The sequence below is a fragment of the Candoia aspera genome, chromosome 2 (assembly GCF_035149785.1).
Source record: "Candoia aspera isolate rCanAsp1 chromosome 2, rCanAsp1.hap2, whole genome shotgun sequence".
Classification (NCBI taxonomy): domain Eukaryota; kingdom Metazoa; phylum Chordata; class Lepidosauria; order Squamata; family Boidae; genus Candoia; species Candoia aspera.
The window spans coordinates 130,860,002-130,881,159 of NC_086154.1; the positions used below are offsets into that span (position 1 = coordinate 130,860,002).

The following is a 21,158-nucleotide window of genomic DNA, read 5'->3' on the forward strand; positions in this document are numbered from 1 at the left end:
TTGACATGTGAAACGTTACGATGTTAACAGAACATTGAAATGGTGAACATGACAATGGCCTATTTCACAGCTGCAAAAATAATGCCCGATCGTGGTTTATTCTGGGAGATCAGACACACACACACACACACACACCATAGATACTATGTATCAGCCACTCTGTCTGGTTAAGAATAATATGTGCATAGTCAATAATTAGCCTTGGATTCACATTCCAGTTTATGCACTCCAGGTTCATATGCTTAACCTCTGAAATGTCACTGACCACTGATGTGGAGGGCAGTGAGTAACTCTGTATATATGTTGATGACAAAGGCTGTGAAGGCCTCGAAAGAAAGGGAGGGCAAGATGGAACTCAGGGTCAACCCAGACACATAATAATAAAGACAACTGAACATACAGGCCCAACAAATCCCAGCAAGCCAGAGCGCACAAAGGGCACATCGCCCACAGGAGAGCCAGCTGAATTCACAGGGAGGACCTGGAAGAAGAAGAGAAAGACTGCTGGTGAACAAAGGGCCAAAGCATTTCTGCCCAGAAAAAGACCAACAGCTGAAAAATCCATTCTTTTGCTGGAGCACCTTTATTGATCTAATCACAGAACTGACTAAAAACCTGGAAAACAAGTGAGTAAACAAAAATGACTCTACAGATAGGCATTAAGAAGACTGGAAATCAGGGAAGGATCTCAGAAAAGGCGAGCTTCTTCCCTGCAGAAGTCTCTCCTTGGGTATCTCCAATCATCCTGAGCAGAATGCTAAATTTGCAAGACCGTCATTTTCAGAGGACATTAACAAGGGATGGCTTGCCAGCAGAAAAGGAGATGTGTTAGCAAGGTAAACAGAGGTCTAAAGGACTTCTGTTCATAGACTAGGGAGTTCCTGTATTTATTCCTGCTGTACTTCTAACTTGGTTTCTTAACAACCAGGAGAATGAGAAACTTCCTGCTGTTAAGAAATGCCATATTCTTATGGAGCCCAGCTGTTCAATTAATTAGTAGTTTCACAGGATAGACATCCAATGTGTAAGAATTGACTTACATCAAGGAGATTCTTATGTAAAAACATATTATGCTCAATAAACTCTCCTTCCAGTATGTTGAAACACCAACAGTAAGCCCATTCTAAATCTTTGGTTTCAAATTAATTGAAAAAATCTAAAAAAAAAATCTAAATATTTGGCTTCAAAGTGATAAATTTGCCCATTCTAAATCTCTGGCTTCAAATTAATTGAAAAAAACCTAAATATTTGGCTAAACTCACAATACCGGTGAATAATTAATTTGCTGATTTTAAGTAGTGCTTCTAGTTTGGTATTAACAGTTTTCTATCATATCATAAAATTATTTTTAACTTTAATTGTAGACAATCTGTGGACAGACTTTTTATAAAAGTGCTCACCTGTATTGCTAAATATGAAACCTGAAAGCCCTTTGCCTCCCCAATTATTACTTAAATAGTAAAAATTAAGCTGGTATAATTTAGCTGTTGAGAGCACAGGTAGATGGCAGGTTGCCTCCACTTGAAATCTCAGTTCAGAGACAGCTTCAGGAAAACATTATCTTTCAATGCTGCAAATTAGCAATACAACTGACCTATTCCAAACAGCTAGCTGAACAAAACCAGATATAATCCAGGTCAAAACAGAATAAACAATTTAAGTACCTCAAATGTGTTCTTGGTTACTCCAGTCAGACCATAGTACATCATCCCTCCTGTTCTGGAGCTAACACAGATTTCACCAATCTCATCTGTCTTGCAAAGCTGAGGGGAGCCATCCGGCTTCACGATACACATCATTCCTAGAACAAATCACATGCTATTATTGGAAGTCCTGACCTGACACAAGGACAAGACTTTAGCTGAAAACACAGACGATACTCAGAAGACAGGAAATGAAATACAATGGCAGCTGAATGCATTCCAAGGATTTAATGCACAATATGGTTGTCTTTTATTTTAAAAAGCAAACAGCATGTTTAGATCAGAGTGTCAGTGCCCACAGTTGTATTTGCTGCTTAAAACATTCGAGACATTTCTTTTTCCTCCTGAAAAAGTCTGCTTCCAGAATTCTGTTCATACAAAAGCTATTTCGCTTAGTCTGCATATTTTTTGGCTTCCAGCCTTCTGCAAGCACAGAGTAGGAAGGGGGGAGATGGAGAATTAGTTGCAAGTGTATGGGAAGGACCAACAGGGCCCTGAAAACAAGGTAATGTGAACGCTAAGCAGAAGAAAGGTTAGGCAAACACAGTGTCCCATTTTCTAACACAATGAATTAAATAAGCCTCAAATGACTTGAATCTCCAAGTAGATGAAGAGATCTGTTGTCAGTATGCAAAGGCTCAAGAGTGCAACAGCAAAGGATTATACATAGCAGCTGGGACTCCAGCAGAAGCAAAGTAAGCTATGTGCTAGACGTTATGGATGCTCTTCTCCTGCTATTCATTTATCTAAGCATACATTTCCTTTGCTCTTCAACCAAAAAGGCTCTTAAAATGGCTCACACAAAACTAATAGAAAAAAGGTAGTGCCTGCTCAAATCTACAATCTAAACTCTACATTCCAAAAGACACCATGCATGCCCAGATGCACACATGCAAAAAAGAAGGGAAGGGAAAAGAAAATAAGGTAAGTTTAGATATCAATTCTTTAAGTTAAATTGTAGTTCTTAAAAGGAGCCCCTGGAGTGCAAACAGTTCAGGGGCAGGAGGATCCAAATGGAGCTCATCTCTTGAAGGAAGCAATCTGAGAGCCCTGTCACATTCTGTACCTTTCCACCCCAAGGACACTTACCACCTGGCATAACATGACCAACATCCTGTATGGTGAGAGCAGAATTTTTATCTTCTGTATTTACACGAATGACACCATAGCTCAGGCCGTTCATTGATAAGATAGCTCTTCCAGGCAAAGGTGCCCCAGGAACACCAGGTCTGAAAAGAATGGGAGATGCTGCTATAACAACAGAGCTGGACAAAAGGTGAATCAGAATCTGTCAGTAAATCACTGGATGTATCCAACTCCCAATTATTTACAGAAGCTGCAACAAAGGTACTAATTTTGCATCTGTCTCCACCTTTTAAGCCACTATTTTGTATCTGAATCCACTTGCTGGAGCTTGAGATCCTACAGGAAAAAAAGTTGAACCTCTCTCACTTACTCTTATCCCTACACTATTATGTGATGTGCGGGACACTGCTGGAGTCCATCATTCTGAAGTTATTTTCAGATAACCAGGCTTTCCTAGTCATCTGAGTGTTACAATACCCACCAGAGCCAAGTATTTGGAAAGGGGACTGACACAATAAACAATAAACTCCATAACATGATGGCTATAGCACCTCCTGTGTATAAATTCATGTAGGAAACCCAATTCTATTAAATATTTGCTATTAGGTAATGGTAGGAAAAATTGTAATCACTTGCTGGACTGTGAGAAAATTAATTTTATGAGCAGAATGTAAGATGACAAATATCTGTTATCATCTTTAAATTAAATTACAGCATGAAACAGATTATCACAGATATGGATAACTGGACTCCCCCCTCCCCCCAGAATAATACTTATACATTCTGGATGATATAAGCCAGCATGTGTGATGTGTTGCCAGTGTAAAACAAAAAATAGCAAAGAAAACAGAAAAAACAGAGAATTTTTTTTAGTTGTGCAATACCATATATTCATTTAAAAAACCAGGAATACTTTTCATTCATTGTATTTTGTTCCCCATCAGAATGCTTTCATTTGTCTTCAATGTTCAATATGGATGCATAGATCATAAATATGTTAGAACTATTTGTCATATGAACAGAAGATCACAGTTACTTAATAGTTAGTGAAGTAGCTGTTCAAGAAATCAATCTAATTTTAGCTTCTGAAATGCCAGGTAAGAAATGATATGAAAAAAAAATTGTAAATTCATAGTGTCTCTTCAACATATAATGGAAACTGTCTGGAAAACAAGATACAATTTTACCTCCGAATTGCCACAGTCATTGCTTCAGGAGATGTAGCACAAGGACATATTGCCTCTGGTTTAAGCCCATGGTTCTGGAATAGACTCAAGAAAGCATCACACGAGGACACAGACCCTGGAAAGCAATTATTCTTGTTAGAAATAGTGAATTAGGGCTTGACAGCAGAAACACAAAAGCTACTTTGAAAGCCATGATAACTGCTATTTATAAGACCTCTAAATGTAATTTGTTTTCTAAAAGATTTAATAAACTGCATATATGTGTAAGTGCCATAATAGAGTGCCTCTTTCTAAAATTAAACTGCTTCATTTAATTACAACGCTGTAATGTAGACCTGAACGTCGAGCATCTTACATCATCATTTGCAGAGGGCTTGCCCGTAGATCAACTACGCACAAAGCTTAATAAAAGCCTGCAGAAATAAAATTACAATGCTGGATTATGCAATGCAAAATGAAAATAACCTCCCACCTGTTTGGATATTTTTTTCCCAGCATCCAAAAAGAAATTACCAGAACTAATTTTAATTCTAAATGTATAATGCAGTTCTGAATAATAGCTTGCACAGTTAGAAGCTTTTGCAGATTCTTTGTGAACTATAAAATACTATTTCAAATAAAAGGTTGCATCCTGCCTCAGAAGATGGACACACATTTCCCTGTTGCAGTCTCCCTGCCTCCACTTGATCCAGAAATCATAACTGCATTCAAACCTTGCTTCTTCCTAGCACCATCTGGCCAGACAATCCATTAAGCCCCTGAGCACCAGGAATCCTATGAAAATCTGTTGCTCATTTCTTTCAAAGACCTTTGGATCATTCCTTGTGAGCAGTTCAAACACAGTTAGGTCCTTGTGCTTCCTCCGCTTAGGTGGCCCATTGGTTTTTAAAATTCCTTTTAGGGGAATATTTCCACCCTTCTCCTTTTATGATACAATTCTCATATGAATTCTGCACAAACTTTGATTATTTCACTGAGGACTGGAAGTAGAATGCAAGATATCCACAATCTGAGGCTGAAGTGCTTTTATCTCTCCATCGTTTATTTTACAACTTTGCTGGTACCATTCAGCATACCATTTAACTCTTCTTTGAAAAAGGAAAGGTAAAAACCTGCTTCAGGGACAGTGGTGACTGCCATTTCACATTCCTATTTCTAGCAAAAGTGAACTTTGTATACACAGCAACCTAACCTATTTTATTTATTTTTTAAATTTCATATGGCATAGCAGAATGCAGCATTGCTGCATAAAAACCACAAAAACTATATCTATATCTATATAGTATAAAATATAGAACATTGGGACAATAAATTATTTTAAAAACACACAATACAAATGATAAACAAAATTATGAATAAATTAAGTCATGTATGAGCAGTGACTAAGGTAACTAAGCCTATGGCTGGATATCTAGATCCTTTAGGCATTGGACAGCAGTGCCCTCGAGATGATGCAGTTCTTGCAGGGAGCCAGGGAACCTTCTGAGGGGTGCAATGTAGACTAGCCTCCTCGTGGTGCACCCCCGGCAACGTGACTTATCACGGCCAAATAGTCTATACAGTTTGGCTGCTGGACCTCACAAGGATTTCCCAGCAAGAAGCAGCAGCATGAACACCTAACCTATTTATTACGCGCAAGTTACTTAAAATATATTAATGCTCTGAATGTTGGCTTTAATGATACCAACTGCCCTGAACACTCAGGAAAGGCAGGTTAGAAATCCTCCACATGCACACACATACAAAAAAGCTCAGATATAGAATCAGAAGGCCTTAGTACTGATGGGGACATTTAGGCAAATGAGTCCAAACCCTTGCTCAAAGACCTAAGGACTACCGGATTAGATTCAGCATTTCAGTGTTCTATGCAAGTACACATTATTTAAAACTGTTTAATAAAAAGTATGACAAACATTAGCCTGTGCATCAGGGCTGTGAAAAAAGCAAGCAATTATTCAACACACATTCGGCTTTCTGTTTTTGTAGTTTGAAAGGAATGGAGAATGAAGAATAAAGACACATTTTAAGGATGATACAGTCTGTTCCTTGGTGAATGCCCAATCCTTCTCCTCTCACCCATACAACACCCAATTCTTCTCCTCTCACCCATACAGAGTTCCAAGAAATTCAGGGAGAAAATCTGTTTATCTAGTATTTAGGCAATACTATAAAAATCAAGGCCTACTCACAGGGGTTAGCACCATCAGTTACAATCAGCATCCGTAGGGAACTTAAGCTGACATCTCTTTGGTCCCGGTGAGCCATCATGGCCCAGTGCAAATCTCGACATTTCACCAAAGCTACTTTTGCTGCAAATCCAGAGAGCAGAGAAAGTAGAAATCAATACACAGAAACACAAGCATATTTATGAGAACTATCCATAAGGGTGTTCTCCAAATCTGAAAAACAAATGAAAAGGTTTAATATATAGATACTTTTTAGAACCAAGTTCAAAGCAGACTTGGGAAGAGAACATTTGTTTATCAAAAGGATCTAAGACTAGCATGAAAAAATGCCAGCAATCTGAGATAACCAAAGCAGTGATATAGAAGGATTACATGTCCTGGTGATATGCTTTTAACATCATAGTTCAACACCTCTATATTGTATTGTCAGTTTTTCCCCCCCCCACAACATCTGGCTATAAGGGAATCGGAGCAGGATTAGAGTTCTCTTGGGAGTTCTTAAATAACACCTGCCCCATTCATTTTTGCAGGTGCTAAGAATACTACAGATAATCAATCATGCAATTCAATACCCACAATACCTTTGTGAGTGTGAACCCTCTGTGCCCAAGAAAGAGGGCAGGTTTTCATCACTGCATAGGGCACGCTGATGGTGTGAAGCTTGTTCATTACACTCTGAAAAACAGAAAAAGAATTAATTCTTTTATCAAAACAACAACAAAAAAGATACAGATCAAAAATAGTGGCACTCTGGTATTTCTATACATTTTCAAACAAATTACTTCTTATTCCCTTCCTACCAGCTGAACAAAAAAGTTCACCCAGGAAGGTAAAAACAAACGAACAAACAAAGTCCTGAAAATTTTTGTGCAATTGGTTCACCTGGAGCAATGTTTCCTGATCATTAGAATGTTCTGTTCAGATTTGGTTCATTATTTCAAAAGCTGGGTCCCCAAACAATTTTACTTTGTATGCTGCTCATTTGTTGAAATGTCAGGTTTGGCCACAGTAAGGTGTGCTGTAGTATGACATTTCCTAGCTCAGAGTTTACAGCCAGACTCTAGACTGGCACCAATCAAACACAAAAAACAACTCCCCTGTGACAACAGATTGACTTGGTACTGCCATATTCCCTGGCACAAATTCCATAGGATCAGGTCATGTGAAAGCCCACATTCTCTACCTGCACCAGGACCCTGAGAGTGGCTTTTCAGTTTTTTAGTGAGAATCAGAGGGATTGCCTTCTAATATTGCTCCCAAACATTTAAGAAAGGCTTTGGCTAACCTAATTGCCACCACCCTTCTTGTGCAGAGGAAGACTTTATTATTTAGACAATGCTTCTGCCCAGATTGGCTTGTAGGGATGTAGCTATTTCATGTTTTATTATAGCTCATCATATTACTGATTACTAGCTTCCTTGAGCATTGTTCCACAGAAAATCACGATACAAACATAACAAAGAATGAAAGAACTATACCCTCAAGGAATAGAAACATCTTATTCTAAGTTACAAGTGGGCAAATCCAGTGCCCATTGCCACTTCCAGCCCCCGAACCAGTTTGCTACGGTCCTCGGAGGCTTCTCCAGCCATACCACCACCTTTTGGTGGGGAAACTGCTGTCAGCAATCAAAATGATTTCTGATATGAATACCATAATGGGATCCCCAAAACGTGTTTAATGACATTAAAACAAATTAGCCCCATTAAAACCTGTAAAAATGGACATCTCAGCCCCTTTCCACATATATGATGTAGCTCGAACTACTTTGGTCCCTCTGGGGCTACCACCATCTCAAAAACAAAAGTTAAGTGGTGTTCGGACCACCAAAACGTTGTCCATCCCTATTCTAAGTGAAAGCATTAATTACAAAATCCACATTTCAACTTTTCATGATACTGCTGTCATGTCATTTTTAAAGGCCCCATCATTTTTAACACGAAGACTAGTTTTACTGGAACCTGTGAAAACTATCACAGGAAAGAAGCCACAGTTCATCCCCTCAAAAGGCTGACTCACTGTTAGCATGCTGTGCCACAAGCCTGCATCTTTCTTGAAATCCAGGACATTCACAATGGTTTCACCTAAAACAAATACAGTAATCCTTAATTTTGAAATTCAAAATGTACAGCTCTGCTGCAAAAATTGGGCTCTTCTTATTCAGAAGAAAAATGAAAAAGCTTATAGTTGTTCTTGGTTTCAATGTCTATGAAGAATTTGGGTAATGATCCTGTACTGGCTATTCATCAGCATTCCCAGAAAGGGGACAAAGGTTTGATAAGTGATGCGAACACCACCTTTTTATACTTGCATCATGAAGCTCCATGCAAGGACATAAGGGATGGAACTTGCGTTGTGGTATCACAATGCATGTTTTGTTATTTTGCCATCATTGTGGCTAGGCATGCATACCTATGTGGCCGTTTCTCATGAGAAACTATATAGCCTCAATGAACATTTCAGTGGGAAATTAGCACTACCTGCAGTGGAAATGACAACCAGGGACCAGGAAAACTTTTATATGCTCGTCTGGGCAGATACGGGGAAAAAGAATAAGCGGCTTCGAGATCCCAATAGGAAAGGTTAAACAGTATTTTATTTATAAATAACCAAAGTTCTATTTTAGTTTCTTTGAATTTTGCAGGGATGGTACTCTAACATATATTTTTTAACTTAGCATGCTAGAAATGAGGGAGGTGGGAAGGGAATACGTCTAGTGAGAAGAAAATATCCTTATCAAAATAAATGTGGCAACTACTACCAGCTCAAAACTGTTTCCCAGAATAATTTATGTGGATATCTGATTATGCCGACAAGAACTATGCTGATGCCACATGTTCAAGAGACTGCATCTTTCATACATACAGTCTGGATCACACGAGCATCCCTCCATATTGTGGTGTACTTATTTGGCAGTATGAATAGTCCATAATTTGCAAGTGATTCTTCATGCATGAAGCATCGAATTTCTAGGGGTTAGCAGTTTGAATCAGCCTTGGTTTAACAGGATGTACGTATGTGTATATATATTTCGTCATTCGTCCATTCACTTTATCTGCTCACACACTCCCAGAGCAATTTGTCTTCCTCTTCTAAGGAAAACTATTTATCCTTGTATATTAGTATAAGAAGTACCACAGGACTCACCTTCAGAGTAGTTGCATGCCTGAGACAGAGCTTGACAATGAGACAAGAGAGCAATTCGGGACACAGTAACACCCATCACACTCCCCTCCTTGCTGGTCTTATACTGAAAAAAAGGACAGCAACATCAGCAATTAGGCATCCTGTATCAGGGATCAATATGGCTACATGTACATTATCATTCATAAAGATGCAGACAGTGGGTCTTTCTCTCTTTCCATGACCATGCATGTGTGCTTGTGTATTAGAGAGTCCACCTGCACAAGCACTCAGCGCTGGTCACAATGAAAAAAATGTAACCCTGGATTTCTTCCCCCACACCATCCCCGTTCTAAATAAATGTGGGAAATTTGTGACATAAGGTTCTGCAATTCTCAACATAGAAAAGGTATACCTGATAAAAAATAGGCAGGGAATCCTCTATAAACGAAGGAAGTTCATTTATACTGTAAAGTTAGCTACTAGTTCAACAAAAGATAAATCCCCCATAAAGCCAAAACTAGATAAGGCACACCAAAAGCTGATATATTGGAAAGTTATGCAATTCTTGATTTTAAACATGCTAAATACTGAGCGTGTTCAAAATTATTGAATTCTGACTCCTTGTTCCAGATAAAGCATGTTTCAATTTTTAACTGTGTGTGTCATGTTTGTAATTCCTAATGAAGCATGGGCTGAGATTATGAACAAAATCTAAATTAATCTTAAAGCATACATTTTCAAGAAGAAGGGCACATTATACCTGCTGCATAAAATATTTGCAATGGCCTAGAGGTATTAACAACTGTAACATATTTTATTTTGTCAAATTGCTTTCCTTATATACCTCAATATAAGCCGGCTCGGTCCCTGCATTTGAAATGTTGGGCTGCCAATCCTTTGGTGTTTTGGAAAGGTACTTGGAATCTGTAACAACCCACTTGAGCCTTGGCCAACCTAGAACCAAAAAAGAAATTGAAACTTTAGGTCACAAGCTTTTATGGATGCACTTATAATGCAAATCATGGAATTTCGCTCGTTCAGAGCAGCCTGCTACCCCAAATTTAGCTCCCCCTCCCCTTTTTTTAGTGCCAGATGTCTAATCCTCATGAAAAGTTAATTTAAAAGGAAATAGGCTATAACAATAAATAGTCTGAGTACAGATTACTGTGGACCACAAAAGGAATGATGAAGTTAGGGCTGCCTCAGAAGACCTGCAGATTTCTCAGAATCCCTCCTTGCATAGAAATAACTGCTAAACTGATCTTTTTTCTTCTATTTTGCCATAATTTTATCGGACGAAGTTGCTATGCGCTGACTGTTTACAAATATGTGAAACTGAGATAAAATAAGTAGAATGTATTATTTTCATAGCATGAAGCGATACTTCAATGTATAAGGCCGTTTACAGCTTCACTGTTTTGTGTTCAAAGCCACAGAGCAACAAGACAATGAGTTCCCAGCAGTTCATTCCCATTATGAAAGATACTGCGGCTGCTGGGCTCAGCGGCGGGAGTATAGGTAGTTCTAATTTTTGATACCTAACAATCTAGTGATTTCCAGTAGCCATGCTAGAGGAAAGACAGATGTCAAATATTTTTGTGACAGTTGGATTCATGACCTGCTTATGTCAGGTAGACTTACAATTAACTAGATTAAGGTTTATTACATTACTTACTGTACAATTGGAGGAGAAGCAGAGGTAGGTAACCATGGAGATTGCACTTTTATTAATGTTTTTTAATATTCAGCCTCCAAGAATTTCAGGGGACATACAGTGCACTGAGGTCATAACTGTTGAAATTTTACCCAATTGGGGGGAGGTTGCAAATTTTCAGCAAAATACAAATATGTTCAGGCTAGCAAAGGTTTAGCCCATTCTTTGTTATTTTAAAGAAACTCCAGCAAAATTCACATCTGAAAGTCAGCGAAAATTGCCAAATTTGAGATAGTTTAGGAGAACAAAAATAGGAGAGGGGTCACAAGATGCCCATCCCTGGCTAAATGTTTCATTCATGGTCACATGAGTTTAATCTATGAGAAAATTGGTCTCATAAATTAATATACAATATAGTACTCGAAGTTTGCTTTCATTCATTCCTTATTCCACTGTCACAGTCTTTCCCTTCCCCATTTTTGAAGTTAAATTATACATTTCTTGAGGCAGAAATCAACCTTTTGTTTGTTTTGGCTTTCTTCTATAAAGCATCATAAGTGTAACATAACAAACCCTTGAATTGCACAATTTCTCCATTTTGTGTTTTGGGCAGCCCCTTCAGGCAAACTTCAGTGGTGAGGGCCAAAGCAATGCCACAGCTACCCAGCAGAAAGCCAATCTGCTGGCCACCAGCATCCTGAAGAAAAGGAAGGGAACAATTATGATTTGCAGACTGGTAACCGGTGCCAGTTTTGACCACACAAAACTCATACATTAGTAAAATATTAGTAATTGGACAGTAACATTTTGGCAATGCTGAGCAAATGCACATATTCAGATGTATCCATCAGTGGTCTGAAACTCAAATAACATCAGTCACAGAAAACGATGAACATTGCCCAAAATTTGACACTAGTAAATACAGCTTGTAATCTGAATTGCAATCTCTATAAGAAGAAGAAAAAGTTTCAAGAAAAGCTGATTTTCAGACTATTGCCCAAATTAAGTAATTTTTTTCTTTTGGCTTAATAGTTAATAGTAGCTATGGAAGAGTCTTTTTTCACTATTCAATCTTAATTTTATTAAAACTGAAACTTGTAAAAATGTCAAACTTTAAAGAATCACAAGATTTATTTGAGGTTTTCAGTGACTGAGGGATCTACCCTCCCTTTATGTGACTACATAAATAAAACTTACATATAAAACTCAGTGGAATGCAGAAGAGACAGCAATCTCCCATTATTATTTTTTTAATGAAGTGCTTAATTCTGATGAGAATGAAGCCATGAGATTCTTGGCTATGTATCTGCATGCAGAATGAGCATACAGAGAAAGATACCATAGTTTTATGATTTTAATTTGTCTGTATAATAGCTGTGAAATGAGGACCACCTGGACATCTCTCTGCAAGCCTGGGAACTTAGCAAAGCAGCAACTGTTGGAAACTGCAAGAATGTAAGTGCATCTAAGAGCAACGGCTTGAATTGTTTCTTATTTCATATTCACAGCTTATCACTCATTTATGATCAATCAACATTACCTTTCGGGTTAGAGGTACCTCTATCGGCACGGGGATGACTTCGGCCAGCAAACAACCATAGAATGCCACCATGAACATGACAGGGTCATTGTTGGGATAAACAAGGGCTACCTGTGATTCACAAAAATACTTTGTTAGAGAAAGAAGGGAAAACAGCATTAATGTTTTGACCATTACACCTAAATGTGAAAGCAGATGGTTTCATTCAACAAAGAACATGATTAGCTTTCACAACGTTATTGTCCTAACAACCAGGAAACACGCTGAGACAAGGAACTGGTCTCTAATGCTTTATTGCTAGTACATAACAGGAATCCTAACAAACTGAAGAAGTGTGGGAAAACCCAGACATATAACCCCCAAGGGTTAAGGCGGTCCCGATCTGTGTCTCTTTGAATGGCTGCACAATTCCTCAGTGCTACGCATGCGCTTAACAGTCTGGATGGGAGCCCCCTGCTCGCCATCCTTACTCATGACAGTTATTCACAAAAAAATAAAAAGCTCTACCAATTATAAGAGATTGGGTGTACAGTACAGCCAAATCATCACTGTTGTTTATCATAAGGAGTGCCAGTTAGTAGATAAAGCATCTTACCCTGTCTCCAGGTTTCAGTACAGGCTCATTTTTGGTGCCCAGCTTATTCAGTAGCGTATATGCCAATTTAAGGCTTCTGCTCCACAGCTTGCCTAGAATAAAGAGAAAAAGCAATCAACACGTTAGTACCAAACACAACATCAGCATCAAACACACACATAATATTATTTACAAGAAGAACATTTATATTTCAACCATAATTTCTGACATGGTTTGTAGTATGAAGAGAAAAAAGTCCCAAAATTTAAATTCAGCAGCTAAGTAAACACTAAATCCTGGTAAATACATGAGAAAACAACATCTCCATATGATGTCTTGAGCACCATAAAAAGGGACAACCACAGAATGGTTCAGGATGGGACCACTGAAAAGGCCATGTCCTTAATTGTCATCTACCTTGGTCCAAGAAGATGAGTGCCTCAGATGAAAATTTTAATCAAATAAATCAAGTTGTCCTGTGAATAATATTGGGGTTGACAGCCTAGAGAGGCAGGAATATATACCCTACAATGGTGGTAACTCTGAGCAACCAAAGATATGTATGGGGCTTCTTTTCTTAAAACAGTGTTCTTACTGTAATGCCAGCAGAAGAGTAATAGCTGCTAATCACCCTAAATGAGGCTTTACTTGCTGTGGAGCAGAAAGCAGCAAACAGAGATGCTTTGGCTGTTACCAGCTCCACCAGTGATACAGAATATATCAATATTATCCATGGTATTCCCCAATGATACTCAAAAATACCAGTCCTGCTTTTGCTTTATCCAAACTAAAATCCAAATGTGTCACAATGTAAATCTTCAGAACAGAATAGTAATGGTGTTCTCATTTGCTTGGATTACCTTGCTTGTTTTTTATGTATCCAAGCTGTATTGATTTCCTGACTACTTGGTAAAACTTAATGCCCAATTTGCCTTTCCCTGATTACATCAGCCTGTCCCATTAGATCTAGCAGAAAAGGCATGCTGTGGTTACCATCTGCCAGGGACCTACATTTGGTGGGTCCCAGGAGGCGGGCCTTCTCTGTCACGGTGCCCACCTTGTGGAACATTCTCCACCTGTCCTGAGGTTAGGTTGGCTCCATCCCTTCTGATGTTCCCTAAGTCCCTCAAGACCTTGGTTACGTCACCAGGCCTGGGGATCCCAGGGAAACAGAGACATGTTTAGATGGCTCCATTACCAAGGTGGATATACTTACTCTCTCCATGCCTGGGGTTTGTATATTTTAACTTTAATTTTAATAATATTTAATTTTTAACATTGATTTTTTAATATATTTATATAATTGTTTTTATATGTGTGCTGTTTTATTGGGTTATTGTACGATGCCCAGAGTCACCTTTGGTGAGATGGGCGGCCATATAAATTTGACTGATAAATTATAATATAATATAATATAATATAATATAATATAATATAATATAATATAATATAATATAATATAATATAATATAATATAATATAATATAATATAATATAATATAATATAATATAATATAATATAATATAATATAATATAATATAATATAATATAATATAATATAATATAATATAATATAATATAATATAATATAATATAATATAATATAATATAATATAATATAATATAATATAATATAATATAATATAATATAATATAATATAATATAATATAATATAATATAATATAATATAATATAATATAATATAATATAATATAATATAATATAATATAATATAATATAATATAATATAATATAATATAATATAATATAATATAATATAATATAATATAATATAATATAATATAATATAATATAATATAATATAATATAATATAATATAATATAATATAATATAATATAATATAATATAATATAATATAATATAATATAATATAATATAATATAATATAATATAATATAATATAATATAATATAATATAATATAATATAATATAATATAATATAATATAATATAATATAATATAATATATAATATATTATGTATATAGGCTATGTACATTAAACAAAAGCCTAAAGTCCACGCAGGGCAGAATAAATGCCGACTGGCAAAGCACTACTTTATAGACTAGCTGCTGATGCACTGTGTTGGAAAATTCCCACAGAATAGTTTTTCCCCAGCACATTCCCAGTCCTTCCCTATATCCAGATCTGAGCAAGCTCATGTGCCATTACTTCAGCTAGCAAAATTTGATATTTATTTATTGAATATCATTGGGAGTTGGGCAGCATACAAGTTTAAACAACAACATATGAACAAAACTCAAAAATAGTTAACTGGCAAAAACAAGACAAAAGCAGGGAGAGAGCGAGCTATGAATAACAGGAAAGAATTTGCATTATATCTATCTGTATATCCTTGTTCCTTCCCTGCTATTGTTTAGGAAGTCCCTCAAGACCTGGTTATGTTGTCAGGCCTGGGGGTCTCTAGGAACGGGAGACATTCTTAGACGGTTCCACTATGACTGATATTCTTGCTCTGACCAAGAGGTTGGTATATTTTAAAATTCTGTGATAATATTATTTTAATAATCATTTTATCTTTTTTGTAATGACTGTTTTTATTCACTGTTTTTATCTCATCGTTGTATGCCACCCAGAATCGCCTTGTGTGAGATGGGTGGTCATATAAATGTGAGCAATAAATAAATAAATAAGCAAGCAAGCATCAAGCAAGGCAGATAAAGAGATATGCATGGTAAAATATGAAGACCATCAAGCTTATGGAACTCACCATACGTCAAAGTGTAGACAGGTTTCCCAGAGACATCCAGGGGTGTCAGACAAGGGCATTTGGCCTGCGTTGTTCCCCAGCGTTGCAGAGCTGCCTCTAAGGCAGGAGGCCAGTTGCAAACTACACCCAAAGGTTCTCCCTTCACAGGTGTCATCTGACGTCCCTCTGGCCTGGGCTGGTTTGGATCTGGCTGTGGAACTACAAAGAAAACATCACCTGATTGAAGGTTAAAACCATTCCCAAAATGGAACTGTGTTCTAAAAATGCCAATAAATTCTACATCTCCCTATGTTACCAATGCAAAGGATTCCCTACTCTCCCCCTCCAATGATTCTAATAATTAGGGTTTTCAAAACTATTGTTAAAGGTCAAAGCAATCTGAATATATTTGTTGCTAAGGAAAAATGTCTCACAATAGGAGATAGGAAACGCGTGTGCTTTCAAACACAGAAAACAATATTGTTAATCCAACTGCATTTGGTAGAAACCTACTATTATTTTTGCTACTACTACATAATTATATAGTGTGAACCATGTACTAGATGCAATATAGAATACCAAGGTGAAAATTCATATCCAGAAAATTACAAATCTCAATCAACAAGACAGATCAGAAGATCAGGCTTGATTTAAAAAACACACACACACCAAAGAAAGAAGAGGGCAGAAAAAAGGGACAAAGTGGATGGTGTTTAGAGAAACAAATAAGACTGCAATTTTGAGAAATAAAGAGAAGCTATTCCTGACATAGAGCAACAGGGCAGAAAATTCTGAAGTGGGAGTGGATGATGGAACAAAGAACAGTTATTTATATTAATAGAAAACAAATAGTAGACAAAATGTCTTTTATTACAATCCAAGAGAAAGAAACATACCAGGTGATTTCAATTCAAGGAATTAGGCCTACAAAGATGATTTATTCTATATGAAATGTCTTTATAGGACATTTCTCTTTTGTGCTCAGATCATGTGATAAAACAGTATTATATCCAATGAAGGAAGGCATATCCTCTATTAAACACCCTTTTAAATAAACTTGGCATTGGAATCAACAGCTTCCATGTACACCTATCATAGAACAGGCAAGCAATTAGAAACAACAGAATAGAATTCTTAGTAAAGGGGTTAACCCGGGTTCTTGTGTTGATCTGAGATGGGAATCTCATAATTTTTTCTCAATATAGGCCAAGGAAAAGACTTTTAATTAATCATTGGAGTTTAAGATTGAAAGTAAAAATGCAAAAGTGAGCAAAAGCAGCTTAAGATGCACTGATATTTGATAATAGTCACAACATACTCCATGGCAAAATACCCAATCCATATACCTTCCACAATTTCTTCAAAATCATCCACAAAGAACTCCTTCAGAGGTGGACGTTTAGGTCGCTTCAGAGTATTGAGCAGCTGCTGAATTTTTGTGGAGACTCTGCTACTTACAGGGACACCTAGAGCATAGGAAATGAGTTCAGTTTACCAGAAATACATCACATTTGAGCAATTGTAGACCTATAATATCTGGGCTGCAAAAATCTGGCTGTCTATTTGACAAAGAACTCCAACGTTGCTGCCATCCAGATTTTTGCAAGGTCAGAAATGGGGGCCCTTGGAAAATGTGCATAATTTCTATTTTATACAAATTAGAACTCACAGTCTTTCTGATATGTAAAGATGTCTTACATTTGGTATGAAGCCCAAATGTAGAATACTAAATTAAGTATTTCAGAAGATATTTTGCTAATACTTGATTAGTTTTCCACTTTTCAAATCTACCATTAATATTGGCACAGCACAGAATATATAGGTTTACTGTCTCCCAGCTGGATGTTATCTTACAGCCTACCAAGACAGATAAACCTTCTGTTTCTGCTAGGACTACAAAAACATGGCATTTATCAACATTTTTCAGGCCTCAATTCCTGGCTGATGAGCAATGTTTGGCTTAATGGATAAGGCTTAATGGATAGAGCTGCATTCAAGGCTATTTTACTAGTACTGCCTTAGGACATGACCACCAGAGGGTGCAAGGACAACTGAAGGCTTATCAAAAGCTAGACAATTACCTTCAAGGGCTCTAACATACTTCAAAAATTATTCAAAGAAGTGCTTCAGACCTGCATAGGAGCCCAAGAACAGTACAACTCCGCTATTCATTAAAGAAGCCTCATTCCTTTTCAGGATTCTGCATGAATGTGAGAAAAAGGTATCACTGCTTTAACAGCCACACTAACTTTAATAAGCAGGTTCCTTAAAGCAGAAGCATCCTTTTTCAGGCTTCAGTGGAAGCTTGAAGAAAATTAGGCTGCTTCAGGGAATGGCAGAGAGATGTGCTCATGTGAGATCTAAAGCATTTCTTCTGTATCATTTCCAAAGCATGAACAGCCTATTATGCAAGTACAGGAAGTCCTCATTTAATGACCATTCATTCGGTGACCATTCAAAGTTACTGTGGCACTCAAGGAATGGTACTTACACCTGGTTCCCAAAGTTATGGCTCTTGCAGCACCCCCGCGGTCACGTGATCAAAATCTGGGCACTTGGCAACCTGCCCCACAACCGCAGGGGTGCTTCAGTTCCCCCCACCCGCCCATCTCCCTTCCATCTCTGCCCTTTTGGCTGCCCTGCACAGCTGCACTTCCCGGCAGCAGCAGCAGCGCTGGTGCTTGAAGTGGAGGGCTGGTGCACTTCATCAGCTGTGGAAGGAAGAAGATGGCAAAGGTCAGCTGGGTGCCGGGTGGTGGTGGGGCTGGGGCTTTGTGAGGTGGTGCTGGGGTGATTGGCCACAGCATGGGGCTTGAGGCGGCACTCCTCAGTGGCGGTGAAGGCCCTGGGGCTGAAGTAGAGACCTGGAAGCAGCAGCTGGCTGAGACCGCTGAAGGCCCCAGGCCTCTACTTCAGCCCCACCACCACCAAGGAGTGAGTGCCGCTGTGCAGGGCGGCCAAAAGGGCAAAGATGGGGGGGATGTAGGCGGGTGGGGGGATTTCAAGGGGAGGCAGTCCCTTACCTTACCAAGGCTTGGGGCTGGAAGTGACCAGTGGGATTCGGGCAACAACAGCAACAGGGACTGCTGGGATTTCCGTCACCAAGCAATAAGGCCAGGTGATGACATGCTTTACGATTGCATCGCTTAGCGACAGAAATTCTGGTCCCAATTACCATTGTTAACTGAGGACTACCTGTAGCAAAGTCTTACAGTTACCAGAGTTTAGGTTCTTTCCAGTCTTTATATAGACAAACTCCATCACAACAGGCATTTTATAAACAACTTATAAACTAGGGGACTTATCAATTACATGTTTTTTAACATGGAAAAACATTCCACTGAAAAGTGGGACAAAAAACACTTCTCTAGAGATGGAAATAACTCAATAAATGAGCAATATCAAAAGGCATTTTTTTTTACTACAAAACATGGCTCTAGGAGTAAAACATATAAAGCCGTTGCTTTGTCTTTGTACATTTGACATCAAAATGAACAATCCAAATTCTCTAATAAAAATGTTTAATTCACACATGCAAAATCAGCTGCTTTTGGGTTTTTTGGCTGCAAAATTTGAATTTCTGAAGTCACGCTTTCTAAAAACAGGAATCAAGCAAGGGTGAAATGAGCAACGCTATGACAAGCATAGATCTCACAGAGCAAAACAAGAAGCCCTGCAGGAGTTTACAGTAGATGCAGAGATAAGAACTGGGGGAAAATGTGCTTTTGCTTTCAGTGGTAGCACCTGACATTGTACAAGTAATACACTCGTTTCACACAAATGTTAATGCAAACTGAAACCCTGCAAATCAATGACTGCCGAAAAAACATAATATGGGACTATCCAATACTAAAAAGATGGGAGGCTGTGATGTTCAGAATTCATCCAAGATATTGTTCAACAAATCCACTTTATCTCTGACATCTAGTACTCCAGTACACAGGACTAACTTTTTAAAGAAAGAAAACAAAACTTTAATGATTTTGTTTAAAAACACAATTCAATTACCTATATGCCAGGTTCAATTTTCTTAATCTATTACTCCTATAGCCATTATTTGGTAATTAACAATGGAAGGAGATCCATAATACTGATCATTTTACTATTATTCTTTAGAAAACACAATAAAAATGACACTATCCTGTGATTACCCCAACCATTCATTCCCAACCATACTGAGGAAGCGTATTTTGTCCAATTCCCAGAAATGTTGACTTAAAACAGCAACAAGAGTTCCATCCAGTAGGACCACATGACAAGTCAGACAGCAGGTTTTGGCTCTTCAAAATTTGCATTTGTCCCAGGGATACAAAATCAAAGCAGCACCAATAGTGCAGCAGGAAGGAATGGGAAGGGAAAAATCTCTGGAAGTAAATTATATTTCTGGCAACTGCAAGATCTGTGTTAACCAGATGGGACTTTTCTGCCCACACATAAATGGAAAGGCTAATCTCAGTTGTGGCAGTGAAGACACGTGGCAATTTCTGGGAAAGGTGAGCGGTGCAATGTCCCAAATTCAGATTATTAAATTACAAATTGAAAAACTGCATTAGGATATGATCACCATGTTCTTTAAAAAGCACAAAAACTTTCTAGGGTGACAAATAAGGTTTCCCTTCCCCTCTTGCTAAACCATTACCCTAAACAAAGCATATTGGGGATACTCACACTTAAACTCACATAAAACTGTACCTCAGGTTGATTTTCCTAGGATTCAGCCTTATGCTACATAGGTTTTCTAGGAATCAAACACCTGAAAATTCGTTATTTTGAAATTCCCTCTATCGAAGTTACCCTGTATCTGCCTATCCACTCCCCACCCCCACCCCCAAAGGAAAACCTCCTGTTGGTGAACTTGCTTTGATTTCAAGCCGCTGGTGAAGAATCAGGGCCAGATCCTGCTGTGGAGTGTCAATGAATCACCTTAAAAATATCCTCAAAGAATAAGGCATTTGATAGTTTTAGTTAGCAAGTTCTCTATGTTTTATTTTAAATAGCAACTTACTTTTTCTGATTCCTTTGTTGGATTCTTTAATAAATGTACTGAACTGTTAAATGGAGTTGCTTTAATGTTTTTGCCTAACTGGTGAAGGGTCCTTTTCCCATGTGCCAAACTGCAGAGTGTGCATGTGCTTACTTGATTGTTAAGGAAGGAAAACTGGAGAAGGAACCTATCCTTCTCTAGAGTTCCAACTATTAGGCCTGGATTTTCATGTGGTCATGCTTAGGCTTATTAATTATTCTAAGTCAATAAGCAGTGGTCATGTATCTCTCTCTGAAATATATGACAAAGGGTCTGGCAGCTTGTTCTCCTACACAGGGTTGGAGATGTAGATGCCTTAGCTTGTCACATAATTGAAGAAGGGAAG

At 37.8% G+C, this 21,158-nt stretch overlaps 1 protein-coding gene across 2 annotated transcripts in view; it reads right to left on the minus strand.

Annotated features, from left to right (window-relative positions):
• DIP2B (disco interacting protein 2 homolog B) overlaps positions 1-21,158 on the minus strand; it is a 184,467-nt gene that overhangs the window by 19,243 nt on the left and 144,066 nt on the right. For both annotated transcript variants that reach the window (XM_063293623.1, XM_063293622.1), the window contains 14 exons: positions 17,136-17,255; positions 15,811-16,008; positions 13,078-13,169; positions 12,483-12,593; positions 11,516-11,639; positions 10,133-10,242; positions 9,310-9,412; positions 8,182-8,246; positions 6,744-6,837; positions 6,166-6,285; positions 3,977-4,091; positions 2,793-2,932; positions 1,665-1,801; positions 401-481 (listed from right to left, as the gene is read on the minus strand). In XM_063293623.1, coding sequence (XP_063149693.1) covers positions 401-481; positions 1,665-1,801; positions 2,793-2,932; positions 3,977-4,091; positions 6,166-6,285; positions 6,744-6,837; positions 8,182-8,246; positions 9,310-9,412; positions 10,133-10,242; positions 11,516-11,639; positions 12,483-12,593; positions 13,078-13,169; positions 15,811-16,008; positions 17,136-17,255 — 1,610 coding nt within the window. The remainder of the gene's footprint in view (positions 1-400; positions 482-1,664; positions 1,802-2,792; positions 2,933-3,976; positions 4,092-6,165; positions 6,286-6,743; positions 6,838-8,181; positions 8,247-9,309; positions 9,413-10,132; positions 10,243-11,515; positions 11,640-12,482; positions 12,594-13,077; positions 13,170-15,810; positions 16,009-17,135; positions 17,256-21,158) is intronic.